At 35.4% G+C, this 16,555-nt stretch overlaps 1 protein-coding gene across 2 annotated transcripts in view; it reads left to right on the top strand.

The window, feature by feature from the left end:
* The window catches only part of RERG (RAS like estrogen regulated growth inhibitor), a 115,543-nt gene that overhangs the window by 87,168 nt on the left and 11,820 nt on the right, over window positions 1-16,555 (top strand). Inside the window, exon 3 of one of the 2 annotated variants that reach the window (XM_017528545.1) lies at window positions 13,398-13,454. The exons of the other annotated variant lie outside the window; for it this stretch is intronic. Coding sequence (XP_017384034.1) covers window positions 13,398-13,454 — 57 coding nt within the window. The remainder of the gene's footprint in view (window positions 1-13,397; window positions 13,455-16,555) is intronic. 2 annotated transcript variants of the gene reach the window in all.

Raw genomic sequence — 16,555 nt, 5'->3', positions numbered from 1 at the left:
TGAACAGATACTTTACAAAAGAAGACATACATGAGGCCAACAAGCGTATGAAAAAATGCTCATCATCACTGGTCATTAGAAAAATGCAAATCAAAACAACATTGAGATACCATCTCACACCAGTTAGAATAGCGATCATTAAAAAATCTGGAGACAACAGATGCTGGAGAGGATGTGGAGAAATAGGAACACTTTTACACTGTTGGTGGGAGTGTAAATTAGTTCAACCATTGTGGAAGACAGTGTGGCAATTCCTCAAGGACCTAGAAATAGAAATTCCATTTGACCCAGCAATCCCATTACTGGGTATATATCCAAAGGATTATAAATCGTTCTACTATAAGGACACGTGCACACGAATGTTCATTGCAGCACTGTTTACAATAGCAAAGACCTGGGACCAACCCAAATGCCCATCAACGATAGACTGGACAGGGAAAATGTGGCACATATACACCATGGAATATTATGCAGCCATCAAAAACGATGAGATTGTGTCCTTTGTAGGGACATGGATGAACCTGGAAACCATCATTCTCAGCAAACTGACAAAAGAGCAGAAGATCAAACACCGCATGTTCTCACTCATAGGCGGGTGTTGAGCAATGAGAACACATGGACACAGGGAGGGGAGCACTACACACTGGGGTCTGTTGGGGGGAAATAGGGGAGGGACGGTGGGGGGTGGGGAGTTGGGGAGAGATAGCAAGGGGAGAGATGCCAGATGTAGGTGATGGGGAGGAAGGCAGCAAATCACGCTGCCACGTGTGTACCTGTACAACAATCTTGTATGTTCTTCACATGTACCCCAAAACCTAAAACGCAATAAAATAAATAAATGGGGGAAAAAAAGATCAATAACAAAGCAAGAATGACTCCTTTGATTTACAGTCCTATTTGACATCATAATGCTTGTCCTAGTCGATGGAATAAGACAAAAAAGGAAAATACAAATTGGGAAGAAAAAATTAACTGTGTTTGTTCCCAAATTATGTGATTGTCTATGTAGAAAATTTAAAAAGACAAAAAACTCCCAGATTAGATAAGCAAATATGGAAAGGTTACAGGATACAGGTCCATCAGTTTCCTATATACCAGCAAAGAACAAGTGGAACAAATGTTGAAATTTAAAACATTCTACCATTTATGTCAGTACAAGATAAAATATTTAGCCACAAATCTAACAAAAATATGTGCAAGACCTCTATGGGTAAAACTACATAATTCTGATAAGAGAAACTAAAGAAAAACTAGGTAAGTGGTGAAATAGTTCATGTTCATGTGTAGAAAGAATCAGTGTTGTCAAGATACCAGTTCTTCTCAATTTGGTCTACAGATTCAATGCAATTGAAATCAAAATTTCAGCAAATTGTATTGTGGATATCAACAAATTGACTCTAAAGTTTATATGGAGGCTGGGCAGGGTGGCTCCCAGCACTTTGGGATGCTGAGGCAGGCAAATCACTTGAGATCAGGAGTTTGAGAACAGGCTGGCCAACATAGTGAAACTGCATCTCTACCAAAAATATAAAAATTAGGGCTCGGTGGTGCATGCCTGTAATCCCAGCTACTCAGGAGGCTGAAGCAGGAGGATCGCTGGAACCCAGGAGTTGGAGGTTGCCGTGAGCCAAAATCATGCTACTGCACTCCAGCCTGGGCAACAGAGTGAGACTCCATCTCAAAACAAAACAAATAAAATAAAAATGAAAAGTTTATATAGAAAGGCAAATGATCCAGAAGAGATAAAACAATATTAAAGGAGAAGGACTTTCAGAGGACTGACTCCAAGTTTTATAAAGCTACAGTAATCAGAAGATGGTATAATACTCGAGAAAAAAATAGACAAATAGATCAATGGAACAGAATAGTGAAATCAGAAATAGGCCCACACAAATAATGTCAAATTTGGTAAAGAAGCAAAGATGATAGAATGGAGAAAATATAGTCTTTTTGACAAATGATGTCAGAACAACTGCACATCCACATGCAAAAAAAAAGAAATGAACCTAGATATAGATATTACACCAGTCACAAAAATTAACTCAAAATGAGACACAGACCTACATGTAAATTGTAAAACTACAAAACTCCTGGAAGATAACAGGAGAAAATCTGTGTGACCTTGGATATGGTGATGACTTTTTTATGCAAGACAAAGGTATGATGCATGAAAGAAATAATTTCTAAACACATCATTAAAATTAAGCACTTTGTGAAAAAAAAACCACTGTCTAGAGAATGATAAGCCAAGCAACAGACTGGGAGAAAATATTTGCAGAAGACATATTTGATAAAGGACTGTGATTTAAAATATGCAAAAAATTTCTACAACTCAACAATAAAAAAAAAAAAGAAACCTCAACTAAAACAGTGGGTAAATCATCTGAAAAGACACCTCACCATAAAAGATATACAGATGCCAAATGAACATATGAAAAGATTCTCAACATGATGTATCATTTAGGAATTGCAAATGAAAACAGCAGTGACATACAACTACACAGCTATTAGAATGTTCAAAATGCAAAACACTGACAGCACCAAATGCTGCTGAGGATGTGGCGCAAAAAAAAAACCACTCAGTCGGTGGTGGGGATCAAAAGTGATGTAGCTACTTTGGAAGACAGTTTGGCAATTTCTTACTAGAAGCTAAAGGTACTCTTGCTATATGATTCAGGAATCAAACTCCTTGATGTTTACCCAAATTGTTTGAAAGTGTATGTCCCTACAAAAACCTGCATGTGGATATTTGTAGAACTTTTATTCATAATTGCCAAATCTTGGAAGCAACTAAGATATTCTACAGTAAATGAACAGATAAATAAACTGTGGCACATCAGACAATGGAATGTTATTCAGCACTAAACAGAAAGGAGCTATCAAGCAGTGAAAAAAACATAGAGGGACCTTGAATGTATATTACTAAATGAAAGAAGGCAATCTGAAAAGGCTTCACACTGCGTGATCCAACTGTATGACATTCTGGAAAAGGCAGCACTATGGAGACAGTGAAAGATCAGAGGTGGTTAAGATTTAGGGGGAAGAGAGGGATGAAGAGGCAGAACACAAAGAACTTTTAGACAATGGGAAACTATTCTATATGATACTATAATAGCAGTTACATGTCATTATATATATATACATATATATATATATATATATATATATATGTCAAAATCCACACAATATACAACCCCAAAAGTGAACCATAATAAACACTACGGATGTTGAGCAATAATAGTGTATCAATATAGATTCATCAATTGTTAAAAAAGAAAAAAGTTACCACACTAGTAGTGGCGGAGGCTGTGCGTGTGTGGGGCAGGGAATATATGGAAACTCTTTGTGTTTTCTGCTCAATTTTGCTATGAACCTAAAATTGCTCTAAAAATATCAAGTCTCATTCATTAAATACAGCAAAAGATCTAACAGACACCCCACCAAAGAAGATATACAGATGGGAAATAATCACATGAAAATATTCCCAATATCATGTGTAATTAGAGAATGACAAGTTAAAACAACAAGATACCAATACAATTATTAGAGTGGCTAAAATCCAAAGCAAAAAACCTGACAAAGCTATATTCTAATGCTGAGAAGGATGTAGAACAATGGGAGCTCTCATTCGTTACTGGTGGGAATGCAAAATGGTACAGCCAGTTTGGAAAACAGTTTGGCAGTTTCTTACAAAACTAAACAGAGTCTTACCATAATCCAGCCATCATGCACCTAAATCTTTACCCAACTGATTTGATAACTTATGTCTATACAAATACCTGTATGCAAATCTTTATTGCCAAAACATAATTGCCAAAAACTGGGAGCAATCAAGATGTTCCTCATTTAGTTACTGGATAAACAAACTGGTATATCCATACAATAAAATATTGAGCAATAAAAGGAAATAAGTGATCAATCCAGGCAATGGCATGGATGAACCTTAAATGTGCACTGCAAAGTTAAAGAAGCTAGTCTGAACACATCACATGCTGTATATTTCTGATTACTACTGGACACATTTACTGATGGTAGGAGTGAAAGGGAAACCTTTCAGTGCTACCTTCTTTCCTTTTGTAGCACTAGAATAGATTTCTAACTAGGCCTTTTGTCTCCAGTCTTACTTTCATCCTCCTGGCTCATCTTGGCAATGAAACAGCAGTGAACTTTATAAAACAAAAAGATGATCATGTCATATTTTGGTTTATAATACCTTAATGGCTTCCCAGAATCCTAAGCATAACTGAAATTTCTTTGGCTGGCTTATAAGCTCTTCATAACGGGGGTCTTTTTTCACCTCAGACACCCATAATTCCTCTCACTCACACCCTTTCCTCAACAGGCCCTGGTTCTCCATCTGTTTAAGGCTTCCTGTCTTCTTATTGGGGAATAAAGGTAGCCATGGGAGTGGTGTTTGGGCTGCAATGGAGACACACTACTGTTAGAGGTTTTCCCACTGGACTAGAATCCATAGGCACAGCCTATTAAAACTGTATGTGTCCATATGGGCAGGAAGCCAGATCAGTCTAGAGTGAAGGATGTCATGAAGAGAGTCACTTATAAGATTCTCAGATCTGTATAGAGGAGATCACCCAGTGAGGATTATGCCAGATAGTTCTCTGCTTCTCTGGGATACTTAGTCGCCCTGAGTCATTTTTATGCCCACAATAAAGTCCAAATGTTTTCAGTTGTCAATGTCTTATGTGGCCTAGTAATATAAGTGTAGGAAAAAAAAAATTTAGGTATTAACACTATATGTATTTCTTTTTCCAAAAAAAGCAAAAATTAAAAATCTAAATTTTATATCCAACTCCCTTAACAACTTAACAAAATGCATAATACATTACAAATAATTCTGTTTAACATGATGCTTTAGTACAAAGTATAAGTTATTAAATTAAAAGCACTGGCTTGGGAAATTTAGTAATTTATTTCTTAATTGCCACTTTTTAAATTAACATAAATAATATTTATAAACTTATATAAAACTGGTTTGAAATCTTGGACCCAAAACCCATAGCTTTTGATTTATTGACCTTCAAGACAAAAACAAAAAGATAAAATCAAATCAGTTGAATATCATATTCCAAATTTATTTTCTCTTGGTTTCACTTTTAATTTACATTCTTCAAGAAAATACTGTCATTCAATTGTACCAGTTAATTTTTTATAGAAAATTAACATTTTTCTTGATTTTGCATTCTTTTTAAGCATTCCAATATCTCTACTGCTTATCAAATATTTTAGGAATTAAAAGCAAAGATTCTGTCATTTTTCTCCTCATCATGTGTCAGCCTAAAACCAAACTACCAGGATCAAATTAATCTTTACCTTATCATTCCCAAGTTAAAAAAAAAGAGTCAATTTTCAGAACATGAGATGCACTGAAGCTAGACTCCCAGCCTCGATTTTCAAAAACAAAAGTGTTTCCCTAATAATTCTTGGAGATTACACCACTTAGCCTTAAGAAATGCTTTGTACAGAGAACTGATGTGTTCTCAGTGATATTTTCGTGAGAATGCAAGACAAGTAAAAATTTTCAGGCTTAAGCAAACACAGTAATTTAAAAGCAATCCCTAGAGCCCCATCTGGAACTAATTTACTTCTCATTTTAACTCCTGGCATTATAAAACATGCATTTTATATAGCATTCATTTTAAATTTCCATTAAATTGCTCAATTTTATTTTTGTAAAGCCAAATGTTTCCTTTTTTTTCAATGTCAATTAATTTTGACCTTCACAGGGATTAGAAAAAGGGGACAGGTGAAATAAGGGGTAAGGGAGAGGGCTCCTTCAGAAACAATCACTATATGAAGAGATGTTTGTCCTCTAGCTTCATCTGTTCACTTTGTTAGTTTAGCTAAAACAGTTGAGGAGTTTAGATGGAGGAGAACATAAAAAGCAAGAGAGGCCACCATGAGATGAATTTGAAAACAGAATTCTTAGTTAAGCCCTCTTCTACTTAAACTGTCTACCTGGAACATCTTAACAATGCCCACTGCATGCCACCACCCACTAGAAGGCAGCTCTCTGGCAAGGATCACTCCCTCCAGCTTCAGGCTTTGATGCCCACTGCTTATGGGACAGTGCCTAGCACAGTACCTGGGGCATGATAGACATTCAAGAATTATGTATGTATGATTGATAGATAGGCAGATGAATGACAGAATGAAGGATGGATGAATGGATGGATGGTAATTCTCTACATGAGGTTTTCATTAATGTTAAGTCCAACATCATTTTTAATTTGTTTCCCCATATATTCAGCCTCCGATAATAATGCTACCTCCAGACTTTTCTTTCATATGGAGTCTTTGCACTAATCTCTCTCCCTCGCTCTCCCCGTCTAATCAATGAACAGTCCCCAAGATGACCAAATCAAATTGAGCCATTCTCGTACTCAGAACCCCTGTATGCTCAAAAACTTCAGAGTAAAACCCAAGCTCCTTAATGTGACATATGAGCTTCTTCATAGTCTGGGCTCTAAAGAACCTCATAGTCTGACCCCCAACCCCCAACACAGCTCCCCCCACATGCCACTCTATCCACCCTTAACCACATGTGATTCCTAACTGAACTAGCTCTCTTGTGTTTTGGACTTTTCTCTCTGCTTGAAATGCTCTTCCTAAAATAGTGAGCTTCAATCTTCTAAGACTCAGCTCATAGTTTAGCTTTAATATAAAGTCATTTCTAATATCTTGCCTAGCACATCCTTTCAGTCTTGCTTTCTTTGGTGCTTTGCACATATTTATTGACTAAATGAATGTGTGTGAAAGTCACATATGTGGAGAAACAGAGGAAGATTTGATAGGAGATCAAAATGGATAAGCATTTGAAAATCATTGCATTCAATTATCAGCAAATATATTGGAAATCTAGATTTTGTGCACACATCTTTGCTCTGAGCCTCTTTTTTAAGATTGGACATTTCAAATCACACAATTTTCTGGGGTTTCTTTTGACATCTTATTTCCAATCCAGCTCATTTCCATTCCCTTCCAGTACAGCTCCTCAGTTCAGAAATAGTTTTTCAGCCCCTTTGACTAAGGACTCCAATATTCCGAACTGGCATAATCTTGGTCTCAGCCATCACAAACAGCTGTGAAGATGAAGCTTCAACAAGCTGTCATAGTCCCCATGTGGTTTTCTAGACCAGGTCTCACTCGGTGCTGAGATCTCATACTTCACACCTCCATCTGAGGCACGGTGGCCCATGTTTCTTGGAGGGGCCAGAACAGTCACAGAAAAGAAAGGAAGGAAAAACAGAACATGGACTTGAGGGCTGGTGATCAGAGACCCAGGAACAAGGTATGAAGAACCAAAAGTGTTTGACAGGGGACAGGGAATTGGAAAATTCAATTTGGAGGCTTGATTGAACAGAAGGCTGCTTGAGGTGCAGGTGAGGGAGGGAAAAATGTAGAGCTGAATTCCTCTTATTTAGGAGACCCACTGCATTGTTGTCCCTGGTTGCTATCCCTAAGCTGGAACACAAGCCTTTATGAGGCTGACACATCATACATATTACTTCTATTTTATCTACTAGAGTTTTTCTGGAAAACACAAATTTTGCTCCCTGTGAGGCACCCAAGTGAGTTCAGCTCGCCTCAATTTGGCTTCCTTTTTACCCAGTCCTTACAATAGCAATCCTAGGTATCGTAACAGGACTTCAATTGGATAATATTCAAAATTACCCACATATCTTTATATTTTTCCTGGGACCGGCAAAGGTGCAAACTTTCAACACTTTATAAATAAGAACTGTATCTCAGTTTCTTTGCTGACTTCCTCACTGCCTTAAATGGTTCCCAATATGCTAATTTGTATTGTTAGGGACTGAGGAAACTCATAAGCAAACATTTGCTTTTCACATACTACTTTATCGCCTACATCTTCAGATACTTGTTTTCCTCATCTGCAGCATACTTAAAGACCTTTTCAAGAGAAAAATAAAAATCTTATTTATCTAAAAGTTTCTTCTTGCTTCTTGAAATTCATGTTTTCTTTCTGTGTTGCCATGGTTTCTGGTCATGGATATTTTCCCCACTAAAGAAGAAATCTCATGCGTTTTTTTTCAAATGGAAGAATGTTTGTGTAAAAATGTATGTACATTAAGGTATATACAACATTCTCCATGGAATTTTTCAAATTAAGGGTTTAAATAATAGAGGAATACACTACACAAGACTCTTAAGCTCCCTGGTAGCAAAGGCCTCATCTATAAAAAGAGGATGTAGATCCTGAGGCTAGAAAAGAGTAGCCCACATCTTCGGAAGAAATGTAAACAATTTGAGCTTCAATTTCTTCATCGATATACATACATTGTATTCATATCCATATCCATATATACCATGCTATAAGGAACTGAAAAGTAAAGATACATTTGTAAATATTTATCACAATATCTAACCTAGTAGTGCACACACTAAATGAATGTGGATAATAATAACACTACTTCATTACTGTTAAACTTTTTCCCATTATAATTTTTATGATATTATTTAAATTGAGGTCTTGCTTAATGAAATGAGAAAACAGTTCCCACATTGTATTAAATCCTCTATTCTTCTCTTTTCCACTATTTTTTAAACAATTGCTTTATTTATTATGACATTTTCACTATAGATCATAAAAGTCAAACTGGAAGCAATTTAGTGTTGATTCTACAACCCTTGTGGGCTTGGTAATGTACATCACTGCCTCCTGATTTTTGCTGGTCAAGGTAATGTCAAGTGGCTATACTGTAAGTACTATAATGAAATGAAAAAGGAGGAGAAATGAAGAGAGCTACTCTATCTCCTGGAGGCATCCCAACTTTGAAAAGTTTCATACTTAGGATACTATGTAAGTTTATTATAATTTCTTCATGTAGTTTTTAAGTTTTAACATTTCTAATTCTTTGGTTGTAAATCAACATAGGAAAAAAATTCAGATAACAAGTGTTAAATATACATATCACAACCCATAATGGACTAAAGTTGTGCTAGTATTATCTACATTTGCCTTCTATTTATATATATGTGTGTGTGTGTGTGTGTGTGTGTGTGTGTGTATAAAAAATTGTGTTTTGGGGTACATGTGAAGAACATACAGGATTGTTGCATAGGTACACACATGGCAATGTGGTTTGCTGCCTTCCTCCCTATCACCTATATCTGGCATTTCTCCCCATGTTATATCTCTCCCCAACTCCCCGTCCCCGGCTGTGCCTCCCTTAGTTCCCCTCAACAAACCTCCGTGAGTGACGTTCCCCTACCTGTGTCCATGTGTTCTAATTGTTCAATATCCACCTATGAGTGAGAACATGCGGTGTTTGATTTTCTGCTCTTGTGTCAGTTGCCTTCTCTCTATATAACAGAAATTACTGTTTTTCACTAAACATTTGAAACTCTTTCCGACAGAATTGTCCCAAACTTGGCAAACTCTTGTAGAGGTCCATTAAAAAGTATTTTAAAGATACCTGATCCTACAGCTTAAAAGTAACTATGTATTTTTTGTGAAGGTACTGCAGGTCACAGAATGAAAATGATAAAAAACACTTAATATACATCCTTAGCAACTTTTCATTGTTATATGAATGTTGCACTGTTGTAGAGTATATATTAAATCAAGAGTCTTTTTGGGGTGTGTTACCAGATTACAGACAAAATTCAAAAGGTACTGTATTCATGATGTGCAGGTGATGAGTAGTATTCCTTGAAGCACTTTTAACTGGAGCAGAAATTCTTTTCCTAACTTAAAAAAAATCTGTCCTGGCCATTTTAAACACTTTTAGTTACATTTTTCCAAAGCAATCAACTCACCCCAGTCCCATAAATAAATTATAATTTTTCCATCTGGAAAAATTTTTCCAATTTTTTTCCATAATAAATACTTACTGTATGCTACAGAGTTTTGAGGGTGGATTTGTTATATAGCAATAGCTGTATACCTGGAGACCTGTAGAAAAGAACAATCACAACTGTTTAGGAGGTTACATATACTTAAGTAGCTTAGAAAAAATTACATTATATACGTTGTTAATCAAGTTACTTTATGAATTCTATAAAGAAAAGTAATGACATAGTTTTCATGTATGATACTGAAAGGTAACATTTGAAAGCTTTGCCTGAATTGCTCTTGAATATGACTCTTAAATAAGGAATAGCATGTGTGTTAGTTTTCATTTACCTTGAAGAATTTATTTCTTGCTGAAGCTGATTTGTTGTACAGATCATACCTAATTAATTTTCATTTTAAAATATTATTCTGACACTAAATCTGGCACTTCTGATGCACACTTCTTGATAATGATGTCAGGAATTATTTTGAGTAAGTAGCACAAATTTGTTAATTTTTAGAAATAACATGACTATTTTCCTTTAACAGTTTTACCTTTTAGCTCTTACTTATAAATGGAGTATCATGCCAATGAATCATTACATTAAGTGACTTTTTAAAATATTTTCTTGGATTAAATTATTCTTACTGAATTTTCCATTTTGTTAGAAACCACCTTTCATTAATCATCACGAAATTCATTGTACCAGTAATACTAAACAGAACTCAGATGATGAAGAATTAGCCAAGTAGGTTGTAAATTAGGCAAAAGGAGGAAAATATTCTTCCCTAAATTAGCCATTGGACATGCTTGGCTTGTTTAGTGGAAAGGTATGAGTTGTCAAGGCAATGGGAAGAAAATAAAATATTTCAGAAGGCAGAGACTCAACAGTAACTATCAATTAAATATGTCAAACCTTAAAACTTCTGGAGAAACAAGGCCTTAAATCAGACTCTGGTAGCAGTAAAGATAATCAATAATACCATTTTACTTCAAAAGACAAACTTTGCTCAAGATATTGGGATGGAGAGGGCAGGGAGTCAAAAGGAAATTAGGTAAATATTTATAGTACCCATTTTTACAAATTATTGTTAAAATAATTTATTAATTTATTAATAGTTTAATAAATTTATTAAATGTATTACATAAGTTTTGGATAAAAATTATTTCAATTTAATAAAATAATTATTTTGAATATATATTATTTAAATTTAATAAATTATACAACTGTTTTGAATATTATTTATATATAAGTTAATATATGACGATTTTGAGTTTTTGAATATTCATATACATATACCCTCAAAAACTCTAGCACTCTAGCATTGTTTTGCCTCATCCACTCTACAGCTTCAGAAAACATTGCTACATAACTGCACAGGCACTAACCAAGGTTCTTAACTGAGATCCAGACATTTACAAATGATTCAATTATGTTCAGTATACTTGGTTCGGAAAGCCGATGGAGTGTCTACTACATTTTTTAAAGATTTTGAGAAATGATTCAAATTAAAATGGTTTCGAAATTGAAGAACTATAAACTTCACTCATGTAAATATTAAGCTCATTTTTTAATGATGACAGATAATTAGTTTTTCTAGGTTGTGGCATTTAGTGTTAAAACTTCGTAGTCTGGCCGGGCACAGTGGCTCAGGCTTGTTAAGCCCAGCACTTTGGAAGTCTGGGGCGGGTGGATCACAAGGTCAGGAAATCGAGACCATCCTAGCCAACATGGTGAAACCTCTTCTCTACTAAAATTACAAAAATTAGCTGAGTGTGGTGGCACGCTCCTGTAATCCCAGCTACTGGGGAGGCTGAGGCAGGAAAATCACTTGAACCCGGGAGGCGAAGATTGCAGTGAGCAAAGATTGTGCCACTCCACTCCAGCCTGGCCACAGAGCAAGATTCCGTCTCAAAAGAAAAAAGCAAAAAACTACATAGTCTAACAAAAGATGGAACTCTTTAAATCCCACAAGCTGTTATGTTTATTAAAGTTGCTAGTTGTGAAAAAGAAAAAAATGTCTGCTGCTTACTGCATCCTGCACATAAAAATACATCTCAGTCTCAAGAAAGTGAACAGTGACAGACTCGGAAGACTGCAGATAAGACCACAAGTACAGTCACTGTGGGAAGTATTACAGGGTCAGTGACCTTGCTACTTTAGGCACTGCAAATATTTTGGCCCGAATTCAGCCTCACACTCTGTAATTACAAAGAACATTGCTACTTTCCATCTCCAGCCCCCAGTCATGAAGCCACGTTGTGCTCTGTTTTGCAAATTCCTTGCTGCAGTTTTCACTACCATCTCTCATATGAGACTTCACAGGAGGAGGTTATGCCTTTGTTGTTTCTAAAAGTGAGAATAGGCAAAGACTGACAGTGACCTTCCATTAACTAGTTTTATTTCTTCAAGGGTTATCTTTTGGCTCCTACATTCAGGGCATTTCAGTAAAAATAAAAATACACTAATGGGTATTTTGAAACTGTAAAATATGTAGACAATGATTCTTTCGTTAAGGTCAGTGGGATCCCAGGGAGACCATCAAGGGTCTATGGAAGGCTCATGAGCCTGCTAAATCATATGCCAAATTGTGTGCATGTATAATTTTTCAGGAAAAAGATCCAATGCTTTCATTCCATTTTTTAAGTGCCAGTGACATCCCCCTCCAAAATTTTTTTTCCTCTCTTAATTTAAAACTACTGTTTTCAACTATACTACAAGTAAAATGTTTGGTATATGTCTCATCAATTTACAAGGACAATAAAATCCACATATTAGAGCACTTTTCTCCAACCCATCTTCCAGTTAAATATTATCCAGATGGCCTACGACTTAAATTCAGTTTGGTACAATGGATTAGTTACAGATTTCCTGGATTCAAATCCTTAATGGCCCACTAACTAACTAGATAAGCTTAGTTAAATGAGTTAACCCCTCAGAGCCTCAGTCTTCTAATCTGAAAAATGGGAATTATCATAGTGCCTGCCTCATAAAGATGAAATGAGGATTGAGGAGATCATGCCAAAAGTGTGTGGCATAGTTCCAGAACTTGACTCTGACTGCATTCTGTCAGTGCTACTTTTGATGCGTTTTAATGGATCTCTAATAAGAATCCTTAACTTTTAATATTTACTTTTTTAAAATGCAAATTATCTGCTAGTGATCTTTCATTACACTACAAATTACCACATTTTTAACTTGCCTTTCCCAATCCGTATCAATATTCAAACTTCGGATACCTGTATTGTGACCTTTATATCTGAATTCATCATTTTGCTGAAAATTTTATATATGAGCATTTTCACATTATAGTTTTGTTTTTAACCTTGTGACTAAAGCAATAAATCTAATTGTTGACTAATGCACAATAAACCCATTAAAATATTACAACACTTTTTAAGCCATAATATAAAATCGGAAAATTACCTGAATAAACTTTAAAAATTTATTAGGTTTTTATACCAAGGAAATATAAAGCATGTATAGGGTCGTATGAAACATTTTGCTTTCCTTAAAAAGACGGCATGCTAAGCAAATTAACAAATTATGTTTTGAAATGTTGCTCTTTTCTTTCACAGCTCTTGTAGTGAGATTTCTGACCAAACGGTTCATCTGGGAATATGATCCCACTCTCGGTAGGTCAAATTTTGTTTCCATCTCCTCTTCAATCAAAGTTTATGTACCCAAAGAAAAAATAATATTTTCTGTTGCAACATTTTTAAGCTCCTTTTAGCTGATTTGGAAGTGCTTTTCAAATCATGCAAAGAAGCTCTCTATGAAGTTAGATGTGTGTTTCATGCTGTCTGTGCTTAGAACCCTGCAGGATTTTAATACATAGATGAAGAAATTAGGTCAAGCTTCAGCCACGAAAAAAGGAAATGGGAACAACACGCTGGCCTCACATCAGAAAAATGCAGTATCATTCTAATGGGAGAAAAAGGATAAAATGGACATGCAAAATTTGGCACGTAATAGAATGGCATCCTGAGACGAGTAACAGAAAAATAAAACTACTGAATATGAATTTTAGGGAAAATAAAATACATTTCTATCTTTTCTTCTCTCCAATACATCTGACTACAGTCTGTTATGGAGAAAGAAGGAGAGAAGCAGCAGCAAAATATGATGTCTGTGGATCTTAAAAGTAGCAATAATGTTGATGTATAAAATGTAGGCAAACACTCTTCCTGGTTTTTTAAAAAACTTCTTTGTTTTGTTTCTTTTTCACTCCAAGATTTTCAATTTAAAAGGGAGGAAGATTTTTTTAAAAATCCATTTTTTTATATTTTAACATTTATATAAATATTCATAAACAACATATATAATTATTGCTTTTAAAAATTATCATAAATCAATATTATACATGATTTACAGTTATGCCTTTGCCTTATTTACTCACTATGCTTTTAATATCTATCCACTCCGACCAATATACATGAGTTCATCCATTTTATCTGACATAAAGTGTCCCTCCTACGAATATTCAAAATTTTATATATCTTATGACCTTAATGATGGGCATTTATGCTGTTTAAAAGTCTTACCATTAGAAACAGTGTTACAACCAGCTTCTTTGGAGGCACTCAAGAGAGACTTGCTCTGGGCAACGTACCTGGAGATGGAATGGCTCCATGAGGTTTGCTGTTATGTCACCCATGCTGTAGTCTATTTACCATTGTACACACAGGTTACCTGCATCTTGCACTTGCATTGAGAAAACATTGTTCTTTTACCTGTGTTGATTGCCATCTTTAAAAAAAATCAGTTACCCATGTGACAACACGTTTTGAAATCTTCCGTTACTACTCTCTTCCCATCAATGTCTTGTTATGTTCTTAACAGCTTTTACTCTACATATTTTGTTGCTGAAGACTTCTTTCATTGTTTTTGTTCAGTCATTCTACAAATATTTATCAAGTGTCTCCTGTGTGTCAAAGCATTCTGGGTGCTAAGGATAAATCAATACACAGAAAGAGAAAGCCTTGGCTTTTTTGAGTGCACAGCCCAGGAAAGAGAGAAGAATCAATAAACAAATCTGTGTGAGATAGTGATAAGTGCTATGAAGGAAAACAATAAGGAAGGTACTAAGTTTACTTAGCATTTGACTTACAGTTTACTTAGCATTTGACTATTTAATATCTCTGAAATTCATTTTAGTAAGAAGTACAAGGTGAAAATCCAACATTTTTGTCCAAATCATTGAACAGTTTTCTTCCTATTATTTGTTAAATATTCTCTACCTTTCTCCACTACTTCAAATACAATGTTTTCTTATGTCAAATTGTTTATACCAGGACACCATACTAGATTTGCTTTTCACGCCAAACGGAAGCAGCACACTGTTTTGATAATAGTATGCTGTACAGAACACTTTGATACTTTGTAGAGAAAGTCTTTCCTCATTACTTTTTAACAAAATTATTTTGGCTACTCTGTCCAGTTGATGTTCCAGATCAAGTTTAGAAACTCTGTAATAATATGGCATTATATTGATTGGAATTGCACTAGATCCATAAATTACTTTGAGAAGATTCATATCTTTATGTTATTCCATCTTTTAATCTAGGAGAATAGCATGTTCCTACATTTATTATTTATTCTTCTGTATTTGCTTTTAAATAGATTATATTTTTTCACATCCAAATTTTTCAGTATATTTTTAAATGTAGCCACACCAATTTTAAGATGATATATTTGTATCTAAAAATGTACCTGATTAAAAAAAATTCTTTATTATTTCACCCACCGAAGTGAATGCTTATTCTGCTCTTATATTTTTATTACTTACATAAGCTTTACAGAGATTATCTGAGAATATTAATAATTTACGGGAGTTTAATTTTAAAAATACGAATTTTTATTGCTATATCCATATATCTAAATGAAAGATGAAGCTTATAAGATATGATCTCATAAAATGTACTCTCTCTGAATGCGTTCCAGTACCTAATCTTATTATTCTTTATTAGTCTTAGTTGAACCATTTTCCCTTTTGTCTTATTCATTCTGAGAAACAACTGCTATTAATAGTAATCTGCCTGCATCAGTTATATGTAGAGCAGGCTTCCTTCAGTAAGAATAATGAAACTTTATTGAGTGACCTTCTACACTACTGTTCAAAGAGGATGGCAGCTGCTAAGCAACAAGCGCTTTCATCAGACTTCAGGAATAATGGATATATGACTCACTCCCAGGTGAGGGCTTCATTAATTCTCTCACACTGGAGGCTGGATTTGTGTGTATGTGCGTGTGTACAAGAGGTCACTTTTGTTCCAGCATAGAGGGGTTCTCAATCCATTTGATTCAAGGGAAATTGGCATTTCCTGAGTTTAACTTCATACTACCTTAAGGAAGACAGGATTTTTTGTTGAATACATGGCTACTGTATTAGTCCATTCTCATAATGCTATAGAGAAATACCTGAGACTGAGTAATTTATAAAGAAAAGAGGTTTAATTGGCTCCTGGTTCTGCAGGCTATACGGGAAGTATGGCAGCTTTGCTTCTGGGGAGGCCTCAAGGAGCTTTTACTTGTGGCGGAATGGAAAGTGGGAGCAGGCATCTTACATGGCAGGACCATGATGTGGGGGGTATGCCACACACTTTGAAACAACCAGAACTTGGCCGGGCACAGTGGCTCATGCCTATAATCCCAGCACTTTGGGAGGCTGCAGTGGGTGTATCACGAGGGCAGGAGATCAAGACCATCCTGGCCAACATGGTGAAACCCCATCCCT

The sequence above is a fragment of the Cebus imitator genome, unplaced genomic scaffold (genome assembly GCF_001604975.1).
Source record: "Cebus imitator isolate Cc_AM_T3 unplaced genomic scaffold, Cebus_imitator-1.0 Scaffold2, whole genome shotgun sequence".
Taxonomy (NCBI): Eukaryota; Metazoa; Chordata; class Mammalia; order Primates; family Cebidae; genus Cebus; species Cebus imitator.
Note: the sequence above shows the minus strand (reverse complement) of the source record. Positions and strands in the feature narration are given on the sequence as shown.